The sequence below is a fragment of the Equus caballus genome, chromosome 3 (assembly GCF_041296265.1).
Source record: "Equus caballus isolate H_3958 breed thoroughbred chromosome 3, TB-T2T, whole genome shotgun sequence".
Classification (NCBI taxonomy): Eukaryota; Metazoa; Chordata; class Mammalia; order Perissodactyla; family Equidae; genus Equus; species Equus caballus.
In genome coordinates this window covers 45,233,133-45,255,470 of record NC_091686.1, presented here as the reverse complement: position 1 = coordinate 45,255,470, position 22,338 = coordinate 45,233,133, and the positions used below count along the sequence as shown (strand labels likewise).

The 22,338-nt window shown below is 42.9% G+C and overlaps 1 protein-coding gene and 1 long non-coding RNA gene across 2 annotated transcripts in view; one reads left to right on the top strand and one right to left on the bottom strand.

Annotated features, from left to right (window-relative positions):
* DAPP1 (dual adaptor of phosphotyrosine and 3-phosphoinositides 1) overlaps nt 1-14,958 on the top strand; it is a 49,737-nt gene extending 34,779 nt beyond the window's left edge. The window contains exons 5-9 of the mRNA XM_001498521.6: nt 6,828-6,875; nt 8,338-8,400; nt 9,068-9,153; nt 11,576-11,663; nt 12,987-14,958. Of these exons, the coding sequence (XP_001498571.1) occupies nt 6,828-6,875; nt 8,338-8,400; nt 9,068-9,153; nt 11,576-11,663; nt 12,987-13,055 (354 nt within the window). The 3' untranslated portion in view covers nt 13,056-14,958. The remainder of the gene's footprint in view (nt 1-6,827; nt 6,876-8,337; nt 8,401-9,067; nt 9,154-11,575; nt 11,664-12,986) is intronic.
* On the bottom strand, nt 3,507-6,293 carry LOC138923434 (uncharacterized). The gene is made up of 2 exons (XR_011437028.1): nt 6,233-6,293; nt 3,507-5,604 (listed from the first exon to the last, which is right to left on the bottom strand). It is a non-coding gene; the product is annotated as an uncharacterized lncRNA (long non-coding RNA).
* Nucleotides 14,959-22,338: the final 7,380 nt, after the last annotated feature.

Genomic DNA, 22,338 nt, shown 5'->3' with positions numbered 1-22,338 from the left:
AGCACCCACTTCCCTTCCTTACACTCGGGCTCGTCTGTTCTTTTTCTCTTCCTTGTTTGCCGATACTCCTGGTATAAGACATCTGGATTTGTGCAGATGATGAAGAGGACAACACGCAAATGACATATCAAGAACTAATTCTAGACGGCAACCGTTACACTTGAAAAATAATCACTTGAAGATCTTCAGCTACAAATTTATATTAAAATGTGCATGACCTTTCTGTCTCCAGAGTGCTTTTCCTATGCTGCCACCATACAGACCTTTCTTTTTTTTTAAGCACACTTTCTTTTTTTCTTTTGGTGAGAAAGATTGGCCCTTCCCAGCCAGCCTGGCCCCTGCCGGACCCTCTGGGCTCACGTCAGGCTGCTGCCACGCTCACACTGTGCAACCTGCTGTCTTCCGTGCGTTTCTCCCACTGTGCTCCCTGCATCTGAAATGCTACCCATAGCACTGCTGTCCTCCCATCCTTCAAGACATACGTCAGGGATCACTGCCTTCCAGGAAGCCTTCCTGGGCCCTCCTAGCTTCCTTTACAAGGCTCCGCTCCTGTGCTCCCAAGCCCCCTCTGCTTCTGTATTCTGGAATCCTCAGGCTGGAGGCTAAGTCCTGCCCTCGTGTCTGCCCTCCCCGTGGCCTCATGCTTCCCAGGACAGGAGCTACAGCTTGTCTTCACGACTTCACAGCCCAGCCTTGACATGTTACCTTTTTGTTACTGTGCCACGTTACTCGAAAATAAAAATCTTGGGAACTTGTTAAGAAAAATATTTTAGCTTTTTGGAGTTGGAGGAGGAAGCATCAGACCTCAGAACTAGAGGAATTTAGGGAAGCAAGACAATAAATAGCCCCAAGTCAGAAGGGACCGAGGAACAGCTCAGGACCTACCTCTGACCAATTCTCTGTTTCCCAGGCCACTGACCCTTCCTAAGGGGCCTCTCTGCTTCACTCCACTGCCAGTCACTTCCACTCCTCTTCCGTGGGACTCAGTTTACCTTACCGTTCTCCTGTTACCCTTCCCCTACACGTCCCCACTCAGGCCCATGGAACCACACCCTCCTGCGTGTGCTTTACAGCAGTGACACGCAGCTAACACCTCATCTGTGGAGTTGGTCCAAGCATGAGCTGTAGCACGCTTAGGGAGAGAGGGACCTCTTTAGACCACACTCCGGAAGCCTTTGCTTGCTCCAGGCATCAGATGGGTTCACCTGCCCAAGTATCTGACTATGACCATACACAGAAGGGGCTTTTCCAACAGTGCCGAGTGACAGGTTGAGAATGACCGTGCTCACGCTATGTGCCACGAAGCCCGTGGAGTTTACTGCGCATTCATATAGAAAGAAAACTATAAGGTTTTCTAGTGGATTCTGAGGTGTCTCTCGTTACTCCTCACTAAGGAACGACCAACAACTGACCAGCCTGCTGGGAAACAGGACTGGTCTGATCAGAATGCTCTTGTCCTTTGCTGAGCACAGAGTTCTCTGCCTTCCCTTTGCCCCCAGTGCCCGCAGGAGGCTGTGCCTGCACCCGCCCTGAGCCCAGGGCTCCCAGGCTTCTGTCTTCTCTTCCTGGGATGCAGTTCTTGCACAAGCTCTCACGGAGGAAGAGAATTAAGTCCTATTTAAAGAAAAAAGAACTTCTTGCTTGAAGTGAAAATTAAAATAGACATCCTGTTGCCCAGGCATGTTGCTGCTTGTGCGAGCCTGTTTGCCATCCCTCAGCAACTGCATTCGGGGCACTTACTATTTACAGGTTTTATAAACAATGTACGGTTGGGTTCCTGAGACAGGATGAAATTTAACTAATTCATTTATTTTACAAACTTTGTTTTAAAGGCCGACCATCGGCTCAGGGCTGTTTTAAGCACTGGGGGTTGGGCGGTAAATTAGGCAGAGGCTCCGCCCTCCGTGAGCTCACATGGTGGGGTGAGGGGGTCTGAGACGATGATCAGTGTAATAATGTAAAACCAGCCAGTACTATGTCCCAGAAAGAAAAAGTGGGATAAGCGACGCAAAGGGTAGCAGGGGAGGCCTCTCCGAGGGGGGGACCTTTGAGCAGGGACCGCACTGAAGGGGCGCCACGACTCCCGTCGAGTGTGGGGAAGAGGGTCGCAGGCGGGGACCGGCACAGAAGCCCCGCGGTGGGAACTAGGTGGAGGGTCTACAGACCAGGCAGGGGGGCCTCGCCGGGCCTGGAGCCCGCTGCGGGCAGCGGCAGCGATGAGCCCCCTGCGGCACGGGCCGAGGGAGGCCTCGAGGGGCGGCCCCTGCGGCCCAGGCCACGCTTTGGGGCGCTGCGCGCGCGAGACGGGTGAGAAGTCGGGAGGCCGGCGACGTCCCCGCGCCCGGAGCTGGCAGTCCGCCCAGGCGATGGGAGCTGCAGACGCCAGGATTCCTGGCGGGTGGCCTTCTCATGTGGAGGGAGATGCTGTTTCTAAGGTGGTTGGCAACCCAGACATGTTTAAACGCTGGTCTGGAAAAAAGGGCCGTCAGTGCCTCACTCGTAAGACGAAGAGACACCTGAGAGCCCCCAGAACCGTCTCCGCGTGGCCGGGGGCCACCAGCTGTCCCAGAACAGCGAAGCAGGGCCGAGGGTCGGGTCGCTCCCCGCGGCGCCGGAGGCCTTGAAGGACGGGTCCAGAATTTACTTTTGTGCTAAGTGTTGATGAGAAATTATGAGAATTTTGAGTAACTTAATTTTCTGTTTAGGTGTTTAAATTTTTTAAAAAGATCATTCTCACTGCTAAGTGGGAAATGCAGTGGGGCCAAGCTGGAGGCAAGGAGACAGTTGGGGGGCTGTTAGAGCAGTCCAGGTGAGAGACGGTGGGAGTGGAGACCGGGGAGGACCCCTAGACCGCTAGTTAGAACGGGAGGAAAGAACTGGTCGCCTTCAGGACGTGTTTGCAGGTGGAAGGGATAGGATTTAGCGAACAGAGAGCCCAGAGGGAGCTGCCGCGGCTCCGATGGAAGGGCCAGGGGGTCGGGAGGATGGGAAAGAGGGCTCCTTCTGTTTTGGACCTGGGAAGTGTGAAATACCAGTTAGTCATGCTGGTAGTGATTAGTGAGATAATGTATTCCAAGTGCCTCACGTAGGATAGGTCCTGTCTAAAATGTTAGCTAGCTCCCTTAGCTTCCCTTTTGTGGAATGTGACGTTTTTAACAACTCTCTCCTTCTAAAGTTTCTGTTCCCTCTGCCTCTGTGACATCTTTCTCTATTCTGTTCTCTCTTTAACCCATTTTATAGTTCCTCTTCGGCACAGGTCCCTTGCAAGATGGCCTCTTCCAGTATTTTGTCGTTGAAACTCATCTCACAGTTAACATTGTGGAGTCTATCCTTCTAGTCTTTTTTCTTGAATAAATATATATTTGCTATATGTGAATATATATAATGAGCTCTCCATTGTAGACTTGCAATATGCTTGTTTCATTAATTGCATATTGTGAACATCTTCTGTGTCATTATATAGTCTCCAAAAACATCATTAAAACAAATTCCTTCGTATGCCATAGTTTGGATGTATCATAATTTATTTAGTGAATCCTCTATTATGCTTTTACATGCTACTTTTTGTTTTAAATAATTCGAAAGTTACAGAAAAATTGCAAGAACAGTACAAAGAAATTTATTTGTTCCTGAGCCATTTGAGAGTAAATTGCCAACATGATGTCCCGCACCCAGATACTTCAGTGCGTATTTCCTACCCACAAGGACATTCGCCCGTGTGACCGCATACAGCCATTCAGATTAGGAAAGGACCACCGATACAGCGCCACCGTCCCAGCCGCGGATCTCATTCCGGTGTTGCTGGTTGTCCTACCAAGGATCCCATGTGCCATCACGGGCTACGTGGATTTCTCCAACCTCTTGACTATTCTTCTCTCGAGAGCACTCACTCAATTTTTCCTAGATTTCACAACTTTGACAAGTTTGCAAACTAAGGGCTATTTTGTGAACTGTTGCTCAACTTTGATTTGTCTGACATCGCCTCGTGCTTAGATTGAAGTTTGACATTTTTGGTAGAAATACCACAAAAGTGATGCTTTGTGCTTCCTGCCCGCTCTCAGGTGGAACACAATTTCTGTTTGCCTCAGTACAGCATGTTCAATTACTTGATCAATTGGTGTTCGCCAGATTTTTCACTCTCAAATCACTTTATTCCCCTTGTTATTAATAAATATTTGATGGGAAGTTATTTGAGACTAAGCAAATATCCTGTTCCTCATTAAACTTTTATCCACCAATTTTAGCATTCATTGATATTTCTTGGCTGTTTTAATTATTACTATTATTGTTGCCAAATGGTGATTCTGTGATTTATTATTCCTTTTACATTTATTGGTTGTTATTCTACTGTAATGAGAAACTTTTTATTCTCCAAATTTATCCAATCATTTATTTTTATATCAATGCGTTATAATCATGACTATCATTATTGATTTTCATCCTTCAATATTTCCTGGGTTTGGCCAGTAAGAGCCCTTTTAACGTGACTTCTGTTTTCATATAGCCTCAGAATTCTTTGAGAATTTCCTTACTTTCTGGTATAGCAGAATATTCCAGGCTTATCTTGTACTTTTCTTGCATCCAGCTCTAGAATCAGCCATTTCTCCAAGAAATCCTGTTCTTTTTTTCTGGAGAATGGTACTTTAGAAATTAAGATCTGGGTGCCACATGCTTATTGTTATCAGAACGTCACTCTCGGCCCACTCAGGGAACAGAGATAGGGAAAACATGTATCTATGTACATATGTACACATACATGGTGACGTCTTTGTTTTTATTTCAATCTATCGATCAAGTATTATCTATTGATCTATCCACAGGTTCACATTGATCCCTCCAGTCCTAACCCAATTCCACAAGGCTCCTTCTAGTGCTTTCCCTTTCTGTGTTGAACTCCCTTTCCCACAGTGAGAAATATGGATCCCACTGTCTTCAGTACACTTACTTATGTGTCGATCGATCAAATAGCAATCTCCAGTTGCTGGGACCGCCCCTGCCTGGCCACTGCCCCTCCCACCGCCACCAAGCTGCCTGGGCTCCCCCGCTCCACCCCTTCATGGGGAAGCGCTCCTCGCCCTGCCAGGCTTCAGCTCCTCACACCAGGCTGCCGCCCCCACGCCGTCCACACGGCTGCTGTCTGCACACTGTGGGGCTCCCCACTGCACCCTCACACTGACACCTGCCTTGCTCTCCCACCCGACGGCTTTGGACTAAATTTAAGGCAGGCAGGCAGGCAAGGAGGGAGGAAGGTAGGAAAGTTGATTCTTTATTTTTAAACATTTAGGTTGTTTCCAGTTTGGGGCTCTTATAAAGATTTCTCCTGTTACAGACCATAGATTTTTTTTAAAGCTAAATCTGCATATAATTACTTCCTTTCTTACCTCCTGAGACCAAAATAAAATTAGTATTCTCAGCTCATCCCTCTGCAGCCTTCTGCTTATCTATCAAAACCTTAGAAAAATACTAGACTTATAGTAAACTGTTTGGATGAAGGTAAGATGGCACTAGTAACATCGCTCTTCAGTTTGAGCTCAGTGAATAATTCTCTCCAGGTCTTCTGGATAACGATTTACCCGTAATTATTTTGCCTCTGCAGATGTCAACCTACAACAACCCAAAATGTTAATTCTTGCGGTTTCCATAATATAATACCTAAACTCAATTCACTCAGCTCAGTTTAACATGGAAATAAATCAAACTGATTATTTGATATCAAATTCACTAATATTGTTAACATTATTTAAGTGAACACCTGGGAGTTTCATCCTTACTTTAATGCCAGAAGAACTTTAAAAGAAGTGAGTGTGTATTATTTCTTAGTTTAACTCCTTTTCCTGAGGTGGTGGTTGTTCCTCTTTTTATCTGGAAGGGAGAATTCACCTCAGAAATAAATACTCTGGAAACTCCCATAAAAAGAACCTTGACGTCAACCTAGTCATTTCCCAGTTTTTATTCATTTTTTTCTTACTAATCTAAGATATATTATGATATCATAATAGAATAAAATATCCTACCAGGAATTCTATTTCTTCAGAAATTTCTTGAGCTTAGGGTCCTTGTTTTATGCAAATTTCTGTTTACACAGTACCCCACCATCCCTTACATTTCATAAGTGGCAGCTAAGTGTGGATATCGTTGTTACCCTGAATTAATGATTTGCGAGTTAAGAAATGACTCATTCTCACTTCAAATCCCTTTTGGATAAGTCAAGAGTAGATAAGCCAGCACTTACATGATCAGTAAATAAATCAGGAGTCTGTTCTGTGGAATATGGGTCTCAAGAGATGGTCTGTGAAAAAGAAGGGGGGGGGGAAGGACCATGTGATAAAATAAATGTTGGAAATGCTGTTTCTAAGGTTCCTTCTTAAAAATTCACAAGGCATACCAGCATAATACGGACACTCTGGGAAGCTCTGAAGTAAAGACATCCCTTTACTGTGCTTAATGCAGAGTGCCCTAAATGTGGTGACCAATGTCAGTGCGTGTGCAGTTACGTGCGTGAGGCCCTGCGGCAGTCGCGGCAGCTGGGAGCCACATGACACGCTACGCTCAGCACTAACTTTTATAAGTGATGTGACATGGTTTATTGTTCGCAAATTGCTAATTCCAGCCAGAAGAGAGTCTGTCAGTTGCTACAGAATTGCCCCAGACCATCGGGTCTGAAAACGGGCTCTAAACACAGCGAGGATCTGCAGAGCCCAGGGAAGGACAGGCGGCTGTGAAAGATCGGAGGCAAACGCATGTTTCAGTTTAAACAGGACAGAAATAGAAAGACAGCAATCGTGTGGGGATAGTCTGGGCATCACCTGTGCTTCTTTCTCTTTCAGCTGGGCACCAAGGAAGGGTACCTCACCAAACAGGGGGGCCTGGTCAAGGTAAGTGGCGAGTTTTTGCTAGTGCTGGCACCAAAGAAAGAGGCCACGTCCTGGAGACTCAGTTCTCACTTTGACACTTGTGTGTGTAAGAGGAAGATTAGCCCTGAGCTAACTTCTGTGCCCATCTTCCTCTATTTTACGTGGGGCGCCACCACAGCGTGGCTTGTGAGCCGTGTGTACGTCTGTGCCCAGGATCCAAATCCACGAACCCCGGGCTGCCAAAGTGGAGTGTGTGAACATAACCATAGGCCAGGCGGCCAGCCCCTCTTTAACACTTTTTTTAAAGCATAATTGCCTATTCATTTTGACCCAGTTCTAATTTTTGCCTTTTTGAAGAGTTCATCTTTATGGCTAATTTTAGTCAAAATTCTGGAACATCACTTGACCGTTCTTTGCAAAGCCAAGTGTGTGAGCATAGCCTAAGGTGATGCTGGAGGAGACAGACAGGCCTTCTGGTCGGCGAGTGAGGGTGAAAGCAGCACACAAAATACAGAACATTTCTTTTCTTTTGAATTTTTTTTTTTTAACAAAGAAGAAATCAAAATTGTATAAAATGTTTTCCTAAAAGTAGGCCAAAAACGTCACTGGTACTTATGTAGCTATGTTATAAAATCCCAAAGAAAACGCAATTTAGGACTTCACACTTTAGCCTGGGGTATCCAACTGTCCCCCGTTTATGTGACTGTGCCTGTGAAGTTACTCGATTTCTTGTTAATGTGCCATGGGGACCCTCACAGGTACCGGCCTGCTTGAATTCAACCGAAATATTTAGTTATTTGTGTCCCTGCTAGACTGGATGTTCCCTAAGGATGAGAAATATTCATTTTCATAGCCTCTTCATTTTCAAATCCTCTGGTACTTCCTTTAACTGGGCTCATTGCCACCCTGGATAGGATTAAGCTTCTATCCAGGGTTAGTAAATAAGAAGGACACGGTGGGGAATAATAGTTTTTGCCACCAGGGCCCTGGAATTCTTAGGAAGGTTAACATATCGTGTGGTCTGATGTTCCAAAACCTCAATGTCCTTCTTTGTAAAACAACAATAATAATATTTGGCATTATGTGAGGGTCAGCTTTAATATGTGGAAACTTCCACGGATAGCGTGTAACCTGCAATAGGTGCTCCAGAATGACAGCTATCGTCATCAGTGAGTTAATACGATGGCAATTTTAGTGGTTATAAATCACCCTCATATTAACGATGGACTATTACTTTTTATTGTTTAAATATGTTCATGATATCTCTGCCTTCGTTATGAGCCTAACGCATGGAGTCATTTTAATTTTTGAAACTTTTACATTTTAAGTTTAATTTTGAAACTTTTTTCTCAGAAACGACACCACAAGAATATTTTATTGCACTTAATCTTTTAGATACTTTTAAAGCAAAAGGAAATTGTCTAGTTCAATTATTGCATTCCTACATTCAAAACCTACATGTTTTCATTATTTTTTTTCTCAGACCTGGAAAACAAGATGGTTCACTTTGCACAGGAATGAACTGAAGTACTTCAAAGACCAGATGGTGAGAAACGTCATAATACACTTTCCCTTTAAAGATCCGCTCTCTAGATGAAAGGGACGCCTGCCTGTGAGGTCCTGAGGGCTCCCTTGTGAGCACTGCAGTGCCCACAGAGCACTGGGGACGTGAGGTCTGGATTCCTCCATGAACGGAGTGCTTCTGCAGAGACGAGGTGTGCATCCCGGAAGCCTCGCCACAGACAGCTGGGCCGCCGCCCCTCGGCACCCCGTTGCCTCTGCGTAGACAACGGAATCGTCCTCTTGCCACAATGTGTTAACTGTCTCTTACAGGAATTTCCCCCTTTATTAAAAACATGTCCTTTTCCCATGCCCATTTCATTAAGCCAATTTAAAACTATTTTATTTCTTCTCACATTCTCTATACAAAATTTCTGAGAAAGTAAAAGTTTAAAAACATGAGAGAGAAATATGACTCCCTTTCACGTGTTAAAATCCATCTCCATCAAATTTAAATCAGCAAATCTGGCTCTTAATGCCCGGTTTCAGGACAGGCCAATTCCCAGAGCAGGGGTGTGGGACCTCCATTAGTAAGGTTTTCTATGTGAAAGTCAAATTGACAGTCACACATAGTGGAAGATTTGTTAGGGGATTAAGTGATGAATAAATTGTATATTGTTCTATAATGACATAGGTTGTTTTTTTTTTTTTAGTCACCAGAACCAATTCGGATCCTAGACTTAACAGAATGTTCAGCTGTACAATTTGATTATTCACAAGAAAGAGTAAACTGTTTTTGGTAAGTTGATTTATCAAGGAAATGTGTTTTTTTTCTGAGGAAGATTTGCCCTGAGCCAACATCCGCTGCCCGTCTCCCTCTTTTTGTATGTGTGGCACTGCCACAGCATGGCCCCTTACAGACATGTCAGTGTGGCACAGATTTGCACCCAGGAACTGAACCTGGGCTGCCGAAATGGAGTGCATCCAACTTACCCCCTAGGCCACTGGAGCTGGCCCTAAGGAAGTGTTTTTAAAAGTCTTCTTGCCAGACATTTATTTTAGCTGAGGAATACGAAACTGTATGTTTTTAATGTGTATAAATGTTTTGATCTGAGTGGTGTGGATTTAACCCTGGCTCAGGGCATATATGTTTAAGAGTGCTTTCAGCTGAGTGGGACATAATGCCTCGTTTAAGGTGGCTTAAAAAATAGGCAGGTCTGCTGGGTACAATTGTTTAGGTTGTGTACTGCACAAGTATGATATACATAAGAGGTGTCATTTACATCCTGAACAGCTTAATTCCTTTGGAGTTTTTTCCTGAGTTTTAATTAAAACTTTGTTCACTCCGATGATGGGTGATTTGTATTGTTATGAAAATTTCTGCAGATGGCACAAAAGTGTTTTGTTCTAACATAATCAATATATCATGACAATTTTCTAACTGGAAGAAGTAAAGTGTCTTGAGAAAGAACTATCTTAATTCCCCACCAACTTTTATTTTAAAGTTTTTCAATCTTACAAAAGTTGAAAGACTCATGCCCATATTCCTTTCACCTAGATGCATCAATTGTTAATATTTGCCATATTCGCTTTATCTCTATTCACTTTTTTTCCTGAACCAGTTGAAAGTAAGTTGCAGACATTATGGCACTTTACCCCTAAATACTTGAATATGCATCTCCTAAGAATAGAAATATCACCTGTAGAACTACAATACCATTATGACATTTAACAAAATGAATGTTAATTCTATAATATCAACCAATAATGGATATCTTTTTAAAATTCGCATAAAGGCACAAAATGAGCCAACAGGGCTTTGTATTTCTCATATCACAAAAAATTGGGAGGCAGGCAGCTGCCTTGACAAGGTCAGGTCCAATGTCTCCAGTTCTCTGGGCCTTTTCCTCCGTGCTTGCTACTCTGGAGTACAAGATGGCTGCTCCCGCATAAGGCTTCATGCTTTCATCTAAGTCATGAAGAAAGATGTAGGCATGGCATCAGCCACGTCTGTCCATGTTTTCTCAGGAAGGCAGACATTTTCCCAGAAACTCTTCTATCACACTTTCCCTCACATCTCATTGGCTAACACTGGGTCCCATGGGCACTGCTGGCAGCAGGGAAAGCTGGAAAAGGGTACTAGAATGATCTTAATTGGCTTCAGCTAATTATAATTTATCACCTGGGGTTCTGTTAGCAAGAAGAAAGGAAAAAATTATCTGTATAAATAGGCAATTAATTCTGCCTCCCACAGGGAGTACCAAACAATGAGACTTCCAGAAACCAGTTCTGTACAGTGTGTACACATGACTCCCTGTCACGCCCCCGTCCACTCACCCCTCACCTCGACCTCACATCCGGTTTACCTGCTGTGCACACAGACTTGCCTCTTGTCTATTCAACACCAACTACTGGTATAAACAAAATATGCTGCATAGGCTTTAGGATATAAAAACCTGTCTGAATTTCAGTTCATGGCTTTCTTTCTTCATGAAAGGGAAAAAGATTTTTAGTATTTTGCATCTCAACTGTTAGACAAGAAGTAGGCGCAAGATGTAAGTTGAGCTGACCTTATTAGTCAGGTGATTTTGACCCTACAGCCAAAGCAACAGTCAAATGGAGAGTTGGCATACCCCTAGAACACGTCTTTCGTGCCAGTGGGAAAGTCCTTCCTCCCTCCAGTGAAGACTAACTCACGGCCGGAAGTGGGCAAAATAAATAGTTGAGAAGTTTCATTCTCTTTTTCTGTCCTAAATAGTTAAGACTGCCTCCGCCCACCGAGGGCAGTGTTCTCTTCATTGAAGCAAGCGAATACAAATGAGTTCCTCCAGCAAAACTTCTCTTATCTGTCTTGCTTCTTCGAATCACAGCTCAGGGCCTGAGTCATTTGACCTTTCAGCTGCATAAACACATAAGTGTTGTATTCAGTCTAAGACATGAGCAATGAAAGGCTCTGGGGATGTCCTGGACATGTTTTTTTTTTTCTTTGACTTCTCATTAAAGAATATAAATCTGGCCTGTAATAGTAATATGAATGTACAACTTCCTGACATTTCTGCAGGTTGCTGGCAGGGAGAGCTCTGCATCACCAGTTCTGCAAGTTATTTCCCCAGGCTCTTTGTCAATTCTTTTTTCTCTTGAAATACTCTAATTAGTGTTCTACTAATATATATTCAGCTAACCATCTGGAATGTCTTACATCCTTTCTTTTGTCTTATCAGCTTAGTATTTCCATTCAGGACATTTTATCTCTGTGCAAAGACAGGAGTAGAAGCTGATGAGTGGATCAAGATATTACGCTGGAAATTGGTGAGTTACACAAGTCTTCTGGCTGCCTAGCACCCAGAAATGGCGTGTTGATGACTTCAAACATATTTCTGTTGAGTCAGACTATCCCCGAGAATCAATGGGCTGTCTCCTTGCAGGCTCGTGGAATGGTCTGTTTGTTATTCTGGGACATGGAATGGGTGGAGTCAGGGGTAAAGAGAAAAAGGGTGGAGCTGCTGGGGTCTCAGCCCCTGAACTTTGGCCTCCTGCCCGAGCAGCTACCCCTCTTCCTTTAAGCGTGTAAGTTGATTCACTTTTGCCTGGAGCAAGACATTTGGGACCAGAAGGTCAGACAGAGGAAAGTTGACATCTTTCTATAGGAGAAAATCCTTTTAAACTGTCAGAGAAGGATGCTCGCCAGTGGAATTTCGCTTAGTTTCCAGTGTGTTACTTTGTGCAGTTCAAGAACAAAAGGTAATTTATTTTATCAGCTTTCTATAAACCTCCCAGCAGGAGGATGGAGTGCTTCTTAAAATTTACGTCTCACGCATTTTTTGTATCTGTTTGCAAGTCAGTGAGTTGTTAGCCAAGAACGTGCCCTTAACGTTTTCTGAAATTTCCTATAGATACCATCTTAAAAGTCTGTTTTCAAACATGCACAATTTTTCCTATATGTTTTTTAATGCAATTAGCTGATATCCAGAATCTTGTTGACTACTCCTTTCTAGATTCTGGGACTTTTGCTTTTGGTTATCTTTTCTGTTGAGAGCCAAATAAATATACTGTACCACTCGCTTTGAGATAGTTCCAATGTATTTGCTATTCACTGGGAAATACTTTGCCATATGAAACCTTTGCTCAGATATGAATCAGTTTTTCATTCTATTTGATAATTATGCAAGTGACATATAATGATTATAGAAAAATTAAGGTAAAAATATATCAAATACACACACTTTTGGACTTCTCCTTGTGCAAATAAATATTTAAAAACAAAATTTAATCATTCTCTAGTGTTCTTTACCTGCTCACTCCACTTAACAATATACTATGAACATCTCTGCATATCAATAAATTTACATCTATATCTTCACTGATTCATTGAATAGTATTATTGCATTTTATAGATTACTGTATTAAGCTAAATCCCAATTTGTACATGTTTTAGCAACCACTTACAATACTTCTCTTGAGAAAAATGCAAAAACCCCAGATTAAAACTGGGAGGGGGCACGTGATGATTTTTTTTTCAGTTGCATGGTTTCCTTACTCATCAGCATGTCTTATTTAATATTTGTTAAAAGCCAGAGTTCATTAGCTTAAAATTGCCCAATAATAAATACACACACGTGTGTTTTATTACAGTCTCAAATAAGAAAACAACTTGACCAACGGGAAGGCACCATCCGATCTCGGTCCTTCATCTTTAAATAGATCTTTCTTGATGACGGATGCCCTGGCCCAGGAGCAGCGTGGGATGCTCCCTGATGCTGTGATCCATAGCAGGCTCCAGCCAAGCTGACTAAGGATTTTTCTTTACAAACAAATCAAAAGCAGATGCTGATTTGGACCTTTCAGAACACAGCACATTTGCTGGCTCAAGGAAAACTGCTGCCCCTCGAGATGTTGTCATCTCCTTGAGAATACCAGCCATCATCGTTCTGATGGCAACCGACGACAGCCCCACGCCGGGTGTGCTCACTCTTAGAACACAATGTAAGATAAACGGGTTTTGTTTTCCCTCATTGTGGTCCCCAAGCTGGCTGACATTACCCGAAGTCCCACTCTGCGGCACGGGTGGCTGTCCTGACGGCCAGGTCGTGCTGATAAGCAGGAAGGAAACAGCTGCACACTGTGAGGCTTAGGCTGCTTCTTCAGAAAGTACATCAAGACAGCAAACATCGACGATTTGGGGGCAGTGTCTGTTTTTGCTTTTTCTAATCCTTTATATAGAAAAACAAAACAATTTCCAAAACTAAAATGGAAAATGTTTGCGCTATTTATTTTCTCGTTGTAGAAGGCTCAGAAATCCAGTGGGTCCTTCCTTCCCTTCTAATGATAAACCTGTGAGAACTAAATGTCCTGTGGGTGATTAAGTAGGATGATAAAGATAAAGTAAGATACAATCTAAAAAACACCTCTTTTAATCATTTTGTGGGAAATGTTTTAAGATTGAGAAAACATAAATCATGGAAGGGTAATAATGTAGTAGATAAGTTTAATAATAATTATTATTATAACTAATAATAACTATAATAGTAATTATTATTACATCTCTAACAATAATAGAGGACTTGTAAGCACTAAGTTATCTTCACACAACATTTCCCCAAACAGCCTGAAAGAGACTTCTCAAGGAGAGTGTCTTAGGACAATCTCTCCTGGAGCGAGCTGTAGGGTTGGCCCAAGAGGAGGAAGAACCACTTTGCACTGAGATGCTGAGCACCCTGCATCTTATTCAGGAGCAACTTCTGCTGCCAGCTGAGGGAGCAACACTAAATGCGCATGCGATGTCTAATGAGGTGTTTGTCACGTGGCATTTTCAAACTAGGGTAAGGCGATTGAAACAGGAGAATGAGATCCTGGCATCCAGAGCTCATGAATAGGTTCTAATCCCTTCTATTATCTTTGTTAATACTGCTTTTTTTTTTTTTTTGAGGAAGGCTAGCTGTCAGCTAACATCTGCCGCCAATCCTCCTCTTTTTGCTGAGGAAGACTGGCCCTGAGCTAACGTCCATGCCCATCCTCCTCTACTTTATGTGGGATGCCCACCATGGCATGGCTTGCCAAGCGGTGCGTACATCCGCAACCGGGATCCGAACTGGCGAACCCCGGGCCGCCAAAGCGGAACATATGAACTTAACCGCTGCGCCACGGGGCCAGCCCCAAATACTGCTTTTTTAGATTGAAGTTTGAAGGGAGATAAAAGTGGAGGAAGAACCCCAAAATAAAAAGATTCTGGTGCAAAGCTATGACAGAACACCACTCTTGCAGTCTGAAGGGTGACCTTGTTAAATAAGTTTTTTCTGTTATTTAAACATCTAGGACTCAGAAATTACATTACATTTTTGTGTATTTCAACAAGGTTTTCAATGTATTTTGTTATGTTAGTATCATACAGGATAAAGCAAGTGTCAAGGTATTGTATCCAGTTTGCAAAGTAAGGAGTTACAAACGAGTCCTCACTCAGAGGTCTGCTTTCATGTTTTGTCTTGTCAGAGCCAAGCATATTTCTTTGTGTAGGTAACATTGATTTTACTTTTTGTAAAATATATAATGTTTATTTATATTCTTTGGTTATGTTTATTAAAAAGAGCATGATTTTGCTGTGCCTGTACTATTTTGCTATTAAAATATAGTTTTAATACTTATAATTTAAAAGAAATACAACTGACTAATATCATAAAGAGCCAACAAAGGATCCACTTTGGTTAGACTAAGAGCTAAGAGGATTCAGAGTGGAGGAAATAGTCCCGGCCCTCAGGGAGTCCTTAGTTGAATGTGGAGAAGATAAGAAATACATACATGATAATGTACAGAAGTGAATAAGATAAATACTGCAAGTGAGGCACAAAGCCATATGATGGAGAGCATGCTTCAACGAGGGTAAAGCCATGTTTTGGAGGGTTTTGACATGAAAAGGGCAAGCTAGCATATACCCACTATGTACGACGCTAGACACTGACTTTCTCTCTGAAAAGTGGTCACGATTTCAGCCCCTGAAAGAAGCCTGGGGAAGGGCCCGCAAAGATTTCTCCAAGTCCAAGATGGGGGAGGACGTTCTGTGCCAATGGCAGATCGGAATGGGGTTGTTTAGAATAGCTGGTGGGGTGTCTGTGTCAGGCCCTGGCTGCTCACAGGTATGTGCTTATCATAAGGATGTACCTCTTAAGACACAGCCAAAGCATTAGCAGCTACTCTCAGAATTCCCCCTGGGAATGTCATGTCCCACAGCAGCACTGTGCCCTCTGGACCAGGAAAGTGACCCCCATGGTGGGGATGGCTATTACTGCCTCTGAGGGAAACTTGCCCCCTATTCCCAAGCCGCTGGATGTTGGGACACTCAGTGGGCCAGAGCCTTTCTCTTCTCACCCATGTGGGATGCAGGAGAGTGGGCTCTTCGGTCCTCACCTCTCACACACACCAGGCATGAGGGTCAGGAAGTCACACTGTGTCACTGTTTCAGGCAGAGAGCAAGAGAGCTATTATAGGGTGGACATCAATCCTACTTTGCTCCTCTTCCGTTACTGCAGGTTGGCTGCAGGAAACCTACATTTTTGCCAAACTCTTCCCAGCCAAGCCTGCTGTATGGCAGAGTTCCAGCTCGAACCTCCACTCTGCTCAGTACAGATCCAGGCTGGCTGGGTGTGGTGTCAAGCAGAGTTTCTTACATCATCTGTAGTGCAAGACCAGATTTTCTTTTTTTAAATTTCTGATCTATCACAGACTAGGATTTTGTAAAATCCAATAAAAATAAATTAGAAAACTGAACCAAAAAATACGAATATCACAGTCTTATTTTTTATTATCAGGTTCTACAGACATAAAGTTACTATGTTAAATTGCTGCAAGTTTTTAAACACTTTCTCTGAATTTCTGTACTGACCTTGTCACGTACTGCTAACAGACAGAACAGCCCAGTTTGTGGACCACATTTTGAGTAGCTCTGATCCAGCAGACTGGCGTGTCAAAGAAACCAAGAGCCTTCTTGAGAAAGAGTTCGCCTAAGGTAGAGAGGGTTGAGGTCTTGATGGATTATGGACGCCCGTTACAGGGGAAGGGCAGTTCCGAGCACATTCTTGTCTCTTATTCAGCCTCTCAGCAAAATCTAAAGAAACTGTTTCTCTAGGGTCTCAAGGGACAGATATTGAGATTGTAAGTCGTGTCACATTTACCGCTGGGAAGATGGTGCCCTTAGCCTTCAGCAGCCTCTAGCACCCACGTTCCCAGTCAGCAGCAGGGGCAAGGGCCAGGGTTTGAGGGGCAGAGTTCATCCCAGAGAGCAGAACAAGAGCAAATGAAGTTGGAAGGTGCCATGTGGTGACTGTGAAAACAGACAGGTTTCAGGAGTACATGTAAAGGCCTCTCTGAGGATGCCCAGAAATATCTGGAAGAGACCTGAGAGGGACTGGATTTTGCACAGAAGCAGCAAGGATGGAACCAGAGAAGTGGGTCTGGTGAGTTCCTGAACCTGTGGTTATTTCCCGTTCCAGAATGCATAATTGGCATAGACATACTCAGCAACTGGCAAAATACTCACATTGGTTTGCTGACTTGCAGAGTGAGGGCTATTATGGCGGGAAAGGACAAATGTAAACCACTGGAACTGCCTCTACCTAGGAAGACAGTAAACCAAAAGCAATACCGCATTCCTGCAGGGACTTCAGAATGCCACCCTCAAGGACTTGAAGGATGCAGGGGTGGTGGTTCCCACCACATCCTGGTTCAGCCCACCTGTTTGACCTCTGCAGAAGATAGACATATCCTGGAGAGTGAGAGTAGATTATCACAAATTTAACCAGATGGTGACTCCAACTGCGGCTGCTGTTCCAGATGTGATTCCATTGCTTGAGCAAATTAACACATCCCTGAGATCTGGCATGCAGCTATTGATCTGCCAAATGTTTTCTTCTTGAGACCTGTTAGTAAAGACCACCAGAAGCAATTTGCTTTATCTGGCAAGGCCAGCAGTACACCCTTCACTTATTTTTAATAGTTTATTTTTTCTTCAGCCCTTTGTCGTAATTCAGTCCAGAGGGACCTCGATCACATTTCCCTTCCACAAGACATCACACTAGTCCATTGCATTGATGATATTGTGCTGATTGGACCTAGTGAACAAGAAGGAGGAACTACTCCAGACTTATTGGTAAGACATTTGTCTGTCTGACGGTGGGAAATAAATCTAGCAAAAAATTCAGGGGCCTTCTACCTCACTGAAATTCTAGGGGTCCAACGGTGTGGGACAGGTCAAGATATCTTTTCTAAGGTATAATTTGTGGCATTTGGCCCCTCCCACAACCAAAGAAGGACAATGCCTAATGGGCTTTTTTGGATTTTGGCAGAAATCTATTTCTTAAATTACTCATGGAATTCGTTGGTCTTACCATATTCCCCACCATCCTGAAGCAGCTGGCTTGATAGAACGGTGGAATGGCCTTTTGAAGACTCAGTTACAGCACGACCTAGCTGGCAATCCCTTGCAGGACTGGGGCAGTGTCCAGGAGGCTATAAATGCTGTAAATCAGCATCCAATATTTGGTGCTGTTTTTCCATGGCCAGGATACGCGGGCCCAGGAATCAAGGGGTGGAAATGGGCATGGCACACCCACTATTTACCCCTAGTGACCTCCTGGCATAATTTCTGCTGCTTGTCTCCAAGTTCTTATGCTCTGTTGGTCTAGAGGTCTTTATTCCAAAGGGAGGATTGCCTCCACCAGGGGACACAACGATGATTCTATTAAACTGGACATTAGGACTGCCACCTGTCTACTTTGGTCTCCTCATGCCTCTGAATCAATAGACAAAGAAGGGAATTACCGAACTGGTTCGAGCGACTCATCCTGATTACTAAGGGGAAACTGGGCTGCTACTGCACAACGGAGGTAAGGAAGAGTAGGTCCAAAATACAAGAGATCCTCTAGACAAACTTAGTACCACCAAGCCATGTGACTAAAGTCCATGGAAAACCACAAAATACAAAGCAGGCAGGACAAGCAATGGCTCAGATTCTTCAGGAATGAAGGTTTGGGTCACCTCACCAGGCAAAGGACCACGACCGGCTGAGGTGCTTGCTGAGGGCAGAGGGAATATGGAATGGGTAATGGAAAGTAGTTATAAATATCAGCTAGTTAGAGAACCTAGTTAGAGAAACAAGGACTGTGATTATTGTACTTCCTCCTTATTTTGTTACAAATATATATACATATACAAATATGTAAGTATTATAAATACACACACATACATTAAGCAAATATCATTTTTCTTTCCTCTCATCTTCTTATCATCTAACATAAGCTGTATTAAAAATGGTTAACCTTTGGGGTTGGCCCCGTGGCTGAGTGGTTAAGTTCGCGCGCTCCGCTGCAAGCGGCCCAGTGTTTCGTTGGTTCGAATCCTGGGCGCGGACATGGCACTGCTCATCAAACCACGCTGAGGCAGCGTCCCACATGCCACAACTAGAAGGACCCACAACGAAGAATATACAACTATGTACTGGGGGGCTTTAGGGAGAAAAAGGAAAAAATAAAATCTTTAAAAAAAAAAAAATGGTTAACCTTAGGGGGCTGGCCCCGTGGCCTAGTTGGCCTAGTGGTTAAGTTCGGCGTGCTCCACTTGAGCAGCTGGGGTTCAGTTCCTAGGCGTAGACCTACACCTCTCATCAGCAGCCATAGTGTGGCAGCAACCCACATACAAAATAGAGGAAGAGTGGCAAGGACGTTAGCTCAGGGCAAATCTTCCTCAAACAGGAAAAAAAAAGGGGGAGGAAGATTGGCAACAGATGTTAGCTCAGGGCAAATTTCCTCAGAGGGGGAAAAGGTGGTTAACCTTACATCACTGTACTCAAGCTCCAGTATATCAAGGAGAAAAGGGAACCTCACCCAGGGGCTGGCATCCTCTCTGGGGAAAGGGTTGCCATGTTCTCAGTGTATGCAGGGTAGTTGTATCATGTTAGATGGAAGTATGACTTGGTTATTGCCTTTAATTGGTAATCAAACATGGTTTAAGAAGATGTGCACAGGTGCCAAGCTGACAAGGGTAGACTGCAAAGGTTAATTTTATGCGTCAGCTTCACTAGGCTACCCAATTACTCAATCGAACATGAATCTAGACGTTGCTATGAAGGTATTTTGTAGATGTGCTTAATATCTACAATCCACTGAATTTAAATCAAAGAAATGATCCTCCATAAAAGTGGGTGGGCCTCAACCAATGGATTGAAAGGCCTTAAGAGCAAAACTGAGGTTTCCAAGAGGAAGAAATTCTGCCATAAGGCTGCAGCCTCACCCCTGCCTGGGATTCTCCAGCTTTCTGGCCTGGCTTACAGATTTTTTCGACTTGCCAGTTCCCACCATCACGTAAAGCAGCTCTCGAAATAAATCTAACATGCATATATCCCGTTGGTTGTTTCTTTGGCAAACCTTGACTGATAAAACTTTCTTCCCCAAATATCTCATCGCCATTCTACTATAAATTTTGTTATTTGCTGAAATATTTTATTTTTAATTTTATTATTTTTAAATAATTAAAAATTCAAAAAATACAATGAAGTTTGCAGCAAAAAGGCTCATCAGTCCTGGGATCCCTGGCCCCCAGCTACCCAGCTGCAGTCCCTGGAGGTCACCAACGTTACCACGTTCTGTGTATCTCCAGCGAGTCTGTCATATCAAGTATGAACACATACTTTTTTTTTATTGGGTTCATAATAGTTTACATCAATGTGACATTTCAGTTGTACATTATTTCTTGGCTGTCACCATATAAATGCTCCCCTTCACCCCCTGTGCCCACCCCCCAAGCCCCTTCCCCTGGTAACCACTGAACTGTTTTCTTTGACCCAGTACTTGTTTATATTCCACATATGAGTGAAATCATCTGGTGTTTGTCTTTCTCAGATTGGCTTACTTCGCTTAGCATAATTTCCTCTAGGTCCTTCCATGTTATTGCAAATGGGATGAATTTGTCTTTTTTTCTGGCTGAGTATTATTCCATTGTATAAATATACATCTTCTTTATCTAATCATTGGTTGATGGGCGCTTGGGTTGCTTCCATGTGTTGGCTATTGTGAATAGTGCTGCAATGAACATAGGGGTGAATATGTTACTTTGGATTGTTGATTTCAAATTGTTTTGGTAGATACTCAGTAGTGGGACAGCTGGGTTATATGGTATTTCTATTTTTAGTTTTCTGAGGAATCTCCATACTATTTTCCCATAGTGGCTGCACCAGTTTGCATTCCCACCAGCAGTGTGTGAGGGTTCCCTTCTCTCCAAACCCTCTCCAACATTTGTTATTTTTAGTCTTAGTGATTATAGCCATTGGAACAGGCATAAGATGGTATCTTAGTGTAGTTTTGATTTGCATTTCCCTGATGATTAGTGATGTTGAACATCTTTTCATGTGTTTATTGGCAATCTGTGTATCTTCTTTGGAAAAATGTCTGTTCATCTCCTCTGCCCACTTTTTGATTGGGTTGTTTGCTTTCTTATTGTTCATTTGTGTGAGTTCCTTATATATATATTGTCTCTTTGTTTTGATCCTAGTTTCTTTTGCCTTGCAGAAGCTCTTTAGTCTGATGAATTCCCACTTGTTTATTTTTTCCTTTGTTTCCCTTGTCTGAGAGGACATGGTATTTGAAAAGATCCTTTTTAGTCTGATGTCAAAGAGTGTACTACCAATATTATCTTCCAGCAGTTTTATAGTTTCAGGATGTATCTTCAAGTCTTTGATCCATTTTGAGTTTATTTTTGTGTATGGCATGAAATAATGGTCTACTTTCATTCTTTTGCATGTGGCTGTCCAGCTTTCCTGACACCATTTATTGAAGAGACTATCTTTTCTCCATTGTATATTCTTGGCACCTTTGTCAAAGATTAGCTGTCTGTAGATGTGTGGTTTTATTTCTGGACTTTCAGTTTGGTTCCATTTATCTGTGTGCCTGTTTTTGTACCAGTACCATGCCATTTTGGTCACTATGACTTTGTAGTACATTTTGAAGTCAGGGATTGTGATGCCTCCAGCTTTGTTCTTTTTTCTCAGGATTGGTTTAGCAGTTTGGGGTCTTTGATTGCCCCATATGAATTTTAATATCTTTTGCTCTATTTCTGTGAAGAATGTCCTTGGGATTCTGATAGGGATTGCATTGAATCTGTAGATTGCTTTGGGTACTATGGACATTTTAACTATGTTTATTCTTCTGATCCACGAGCAAGGAATCTCTTTCCATCTCTTTAAGTCATTATCAATTTCTCTCAGTAATGTCTTATAGTTTTCATTGTATAAGTCCTTCACCGCCTTGATTAAATTTATTCCTAGGTATTTAATTTTTTTAGTTGCAATTGCAAATGGAATTATATTCTTGAGTTCTCTTCTGTAAGTTCATTATTGGAGTATAGAAAAGCAACTGATTTTTGTAAGTTGACTCTGTACCCTGCAACTTTATTGTAGTTCTTAATTATTTCTATTAGTTTTCCAATGGATTTTTGGGGGTTTTCTATATATAAGATCATGTCTTCTGCAAACAGCGAAAGTTTCACTTCTTCACTCCCTATTTGGATTCCTTTTATTCCTTTCTCTTGCCTAATTGCTTTGGCCAAAACCTCCAGTACTATGTTGAATAAGAGTGGTGATAGAGGGCATCCTTGTCTTCTTCCTGTTCTCAGGGGGATGGCGCTCAGTTTTTGCCCATTGAGTATGATGTTGGCTGTGGATTTGTCATATACGGCCTTTATTATGTTGAGGTAATTTCCTTCTATCCCCATTTTGTTCAGAGTTTTTATCATAAATGGCTGTTGGATCTTGTCAAATGTTTTCTCTGCATCTATTGAGATGATCATGTGGTTTTTATTCCTCAGTTTGTTGATGTGGTGGATCACGTTGATTGATTTACAGATGTTGAACCATCCCTGTGTCCCTGGTATGAATCCCACTTGATCGTGCTGTATGATCCTTTTGCTGTATTGCTGTATTTGGGTTGCCAAAATTTTGTTGAGAATT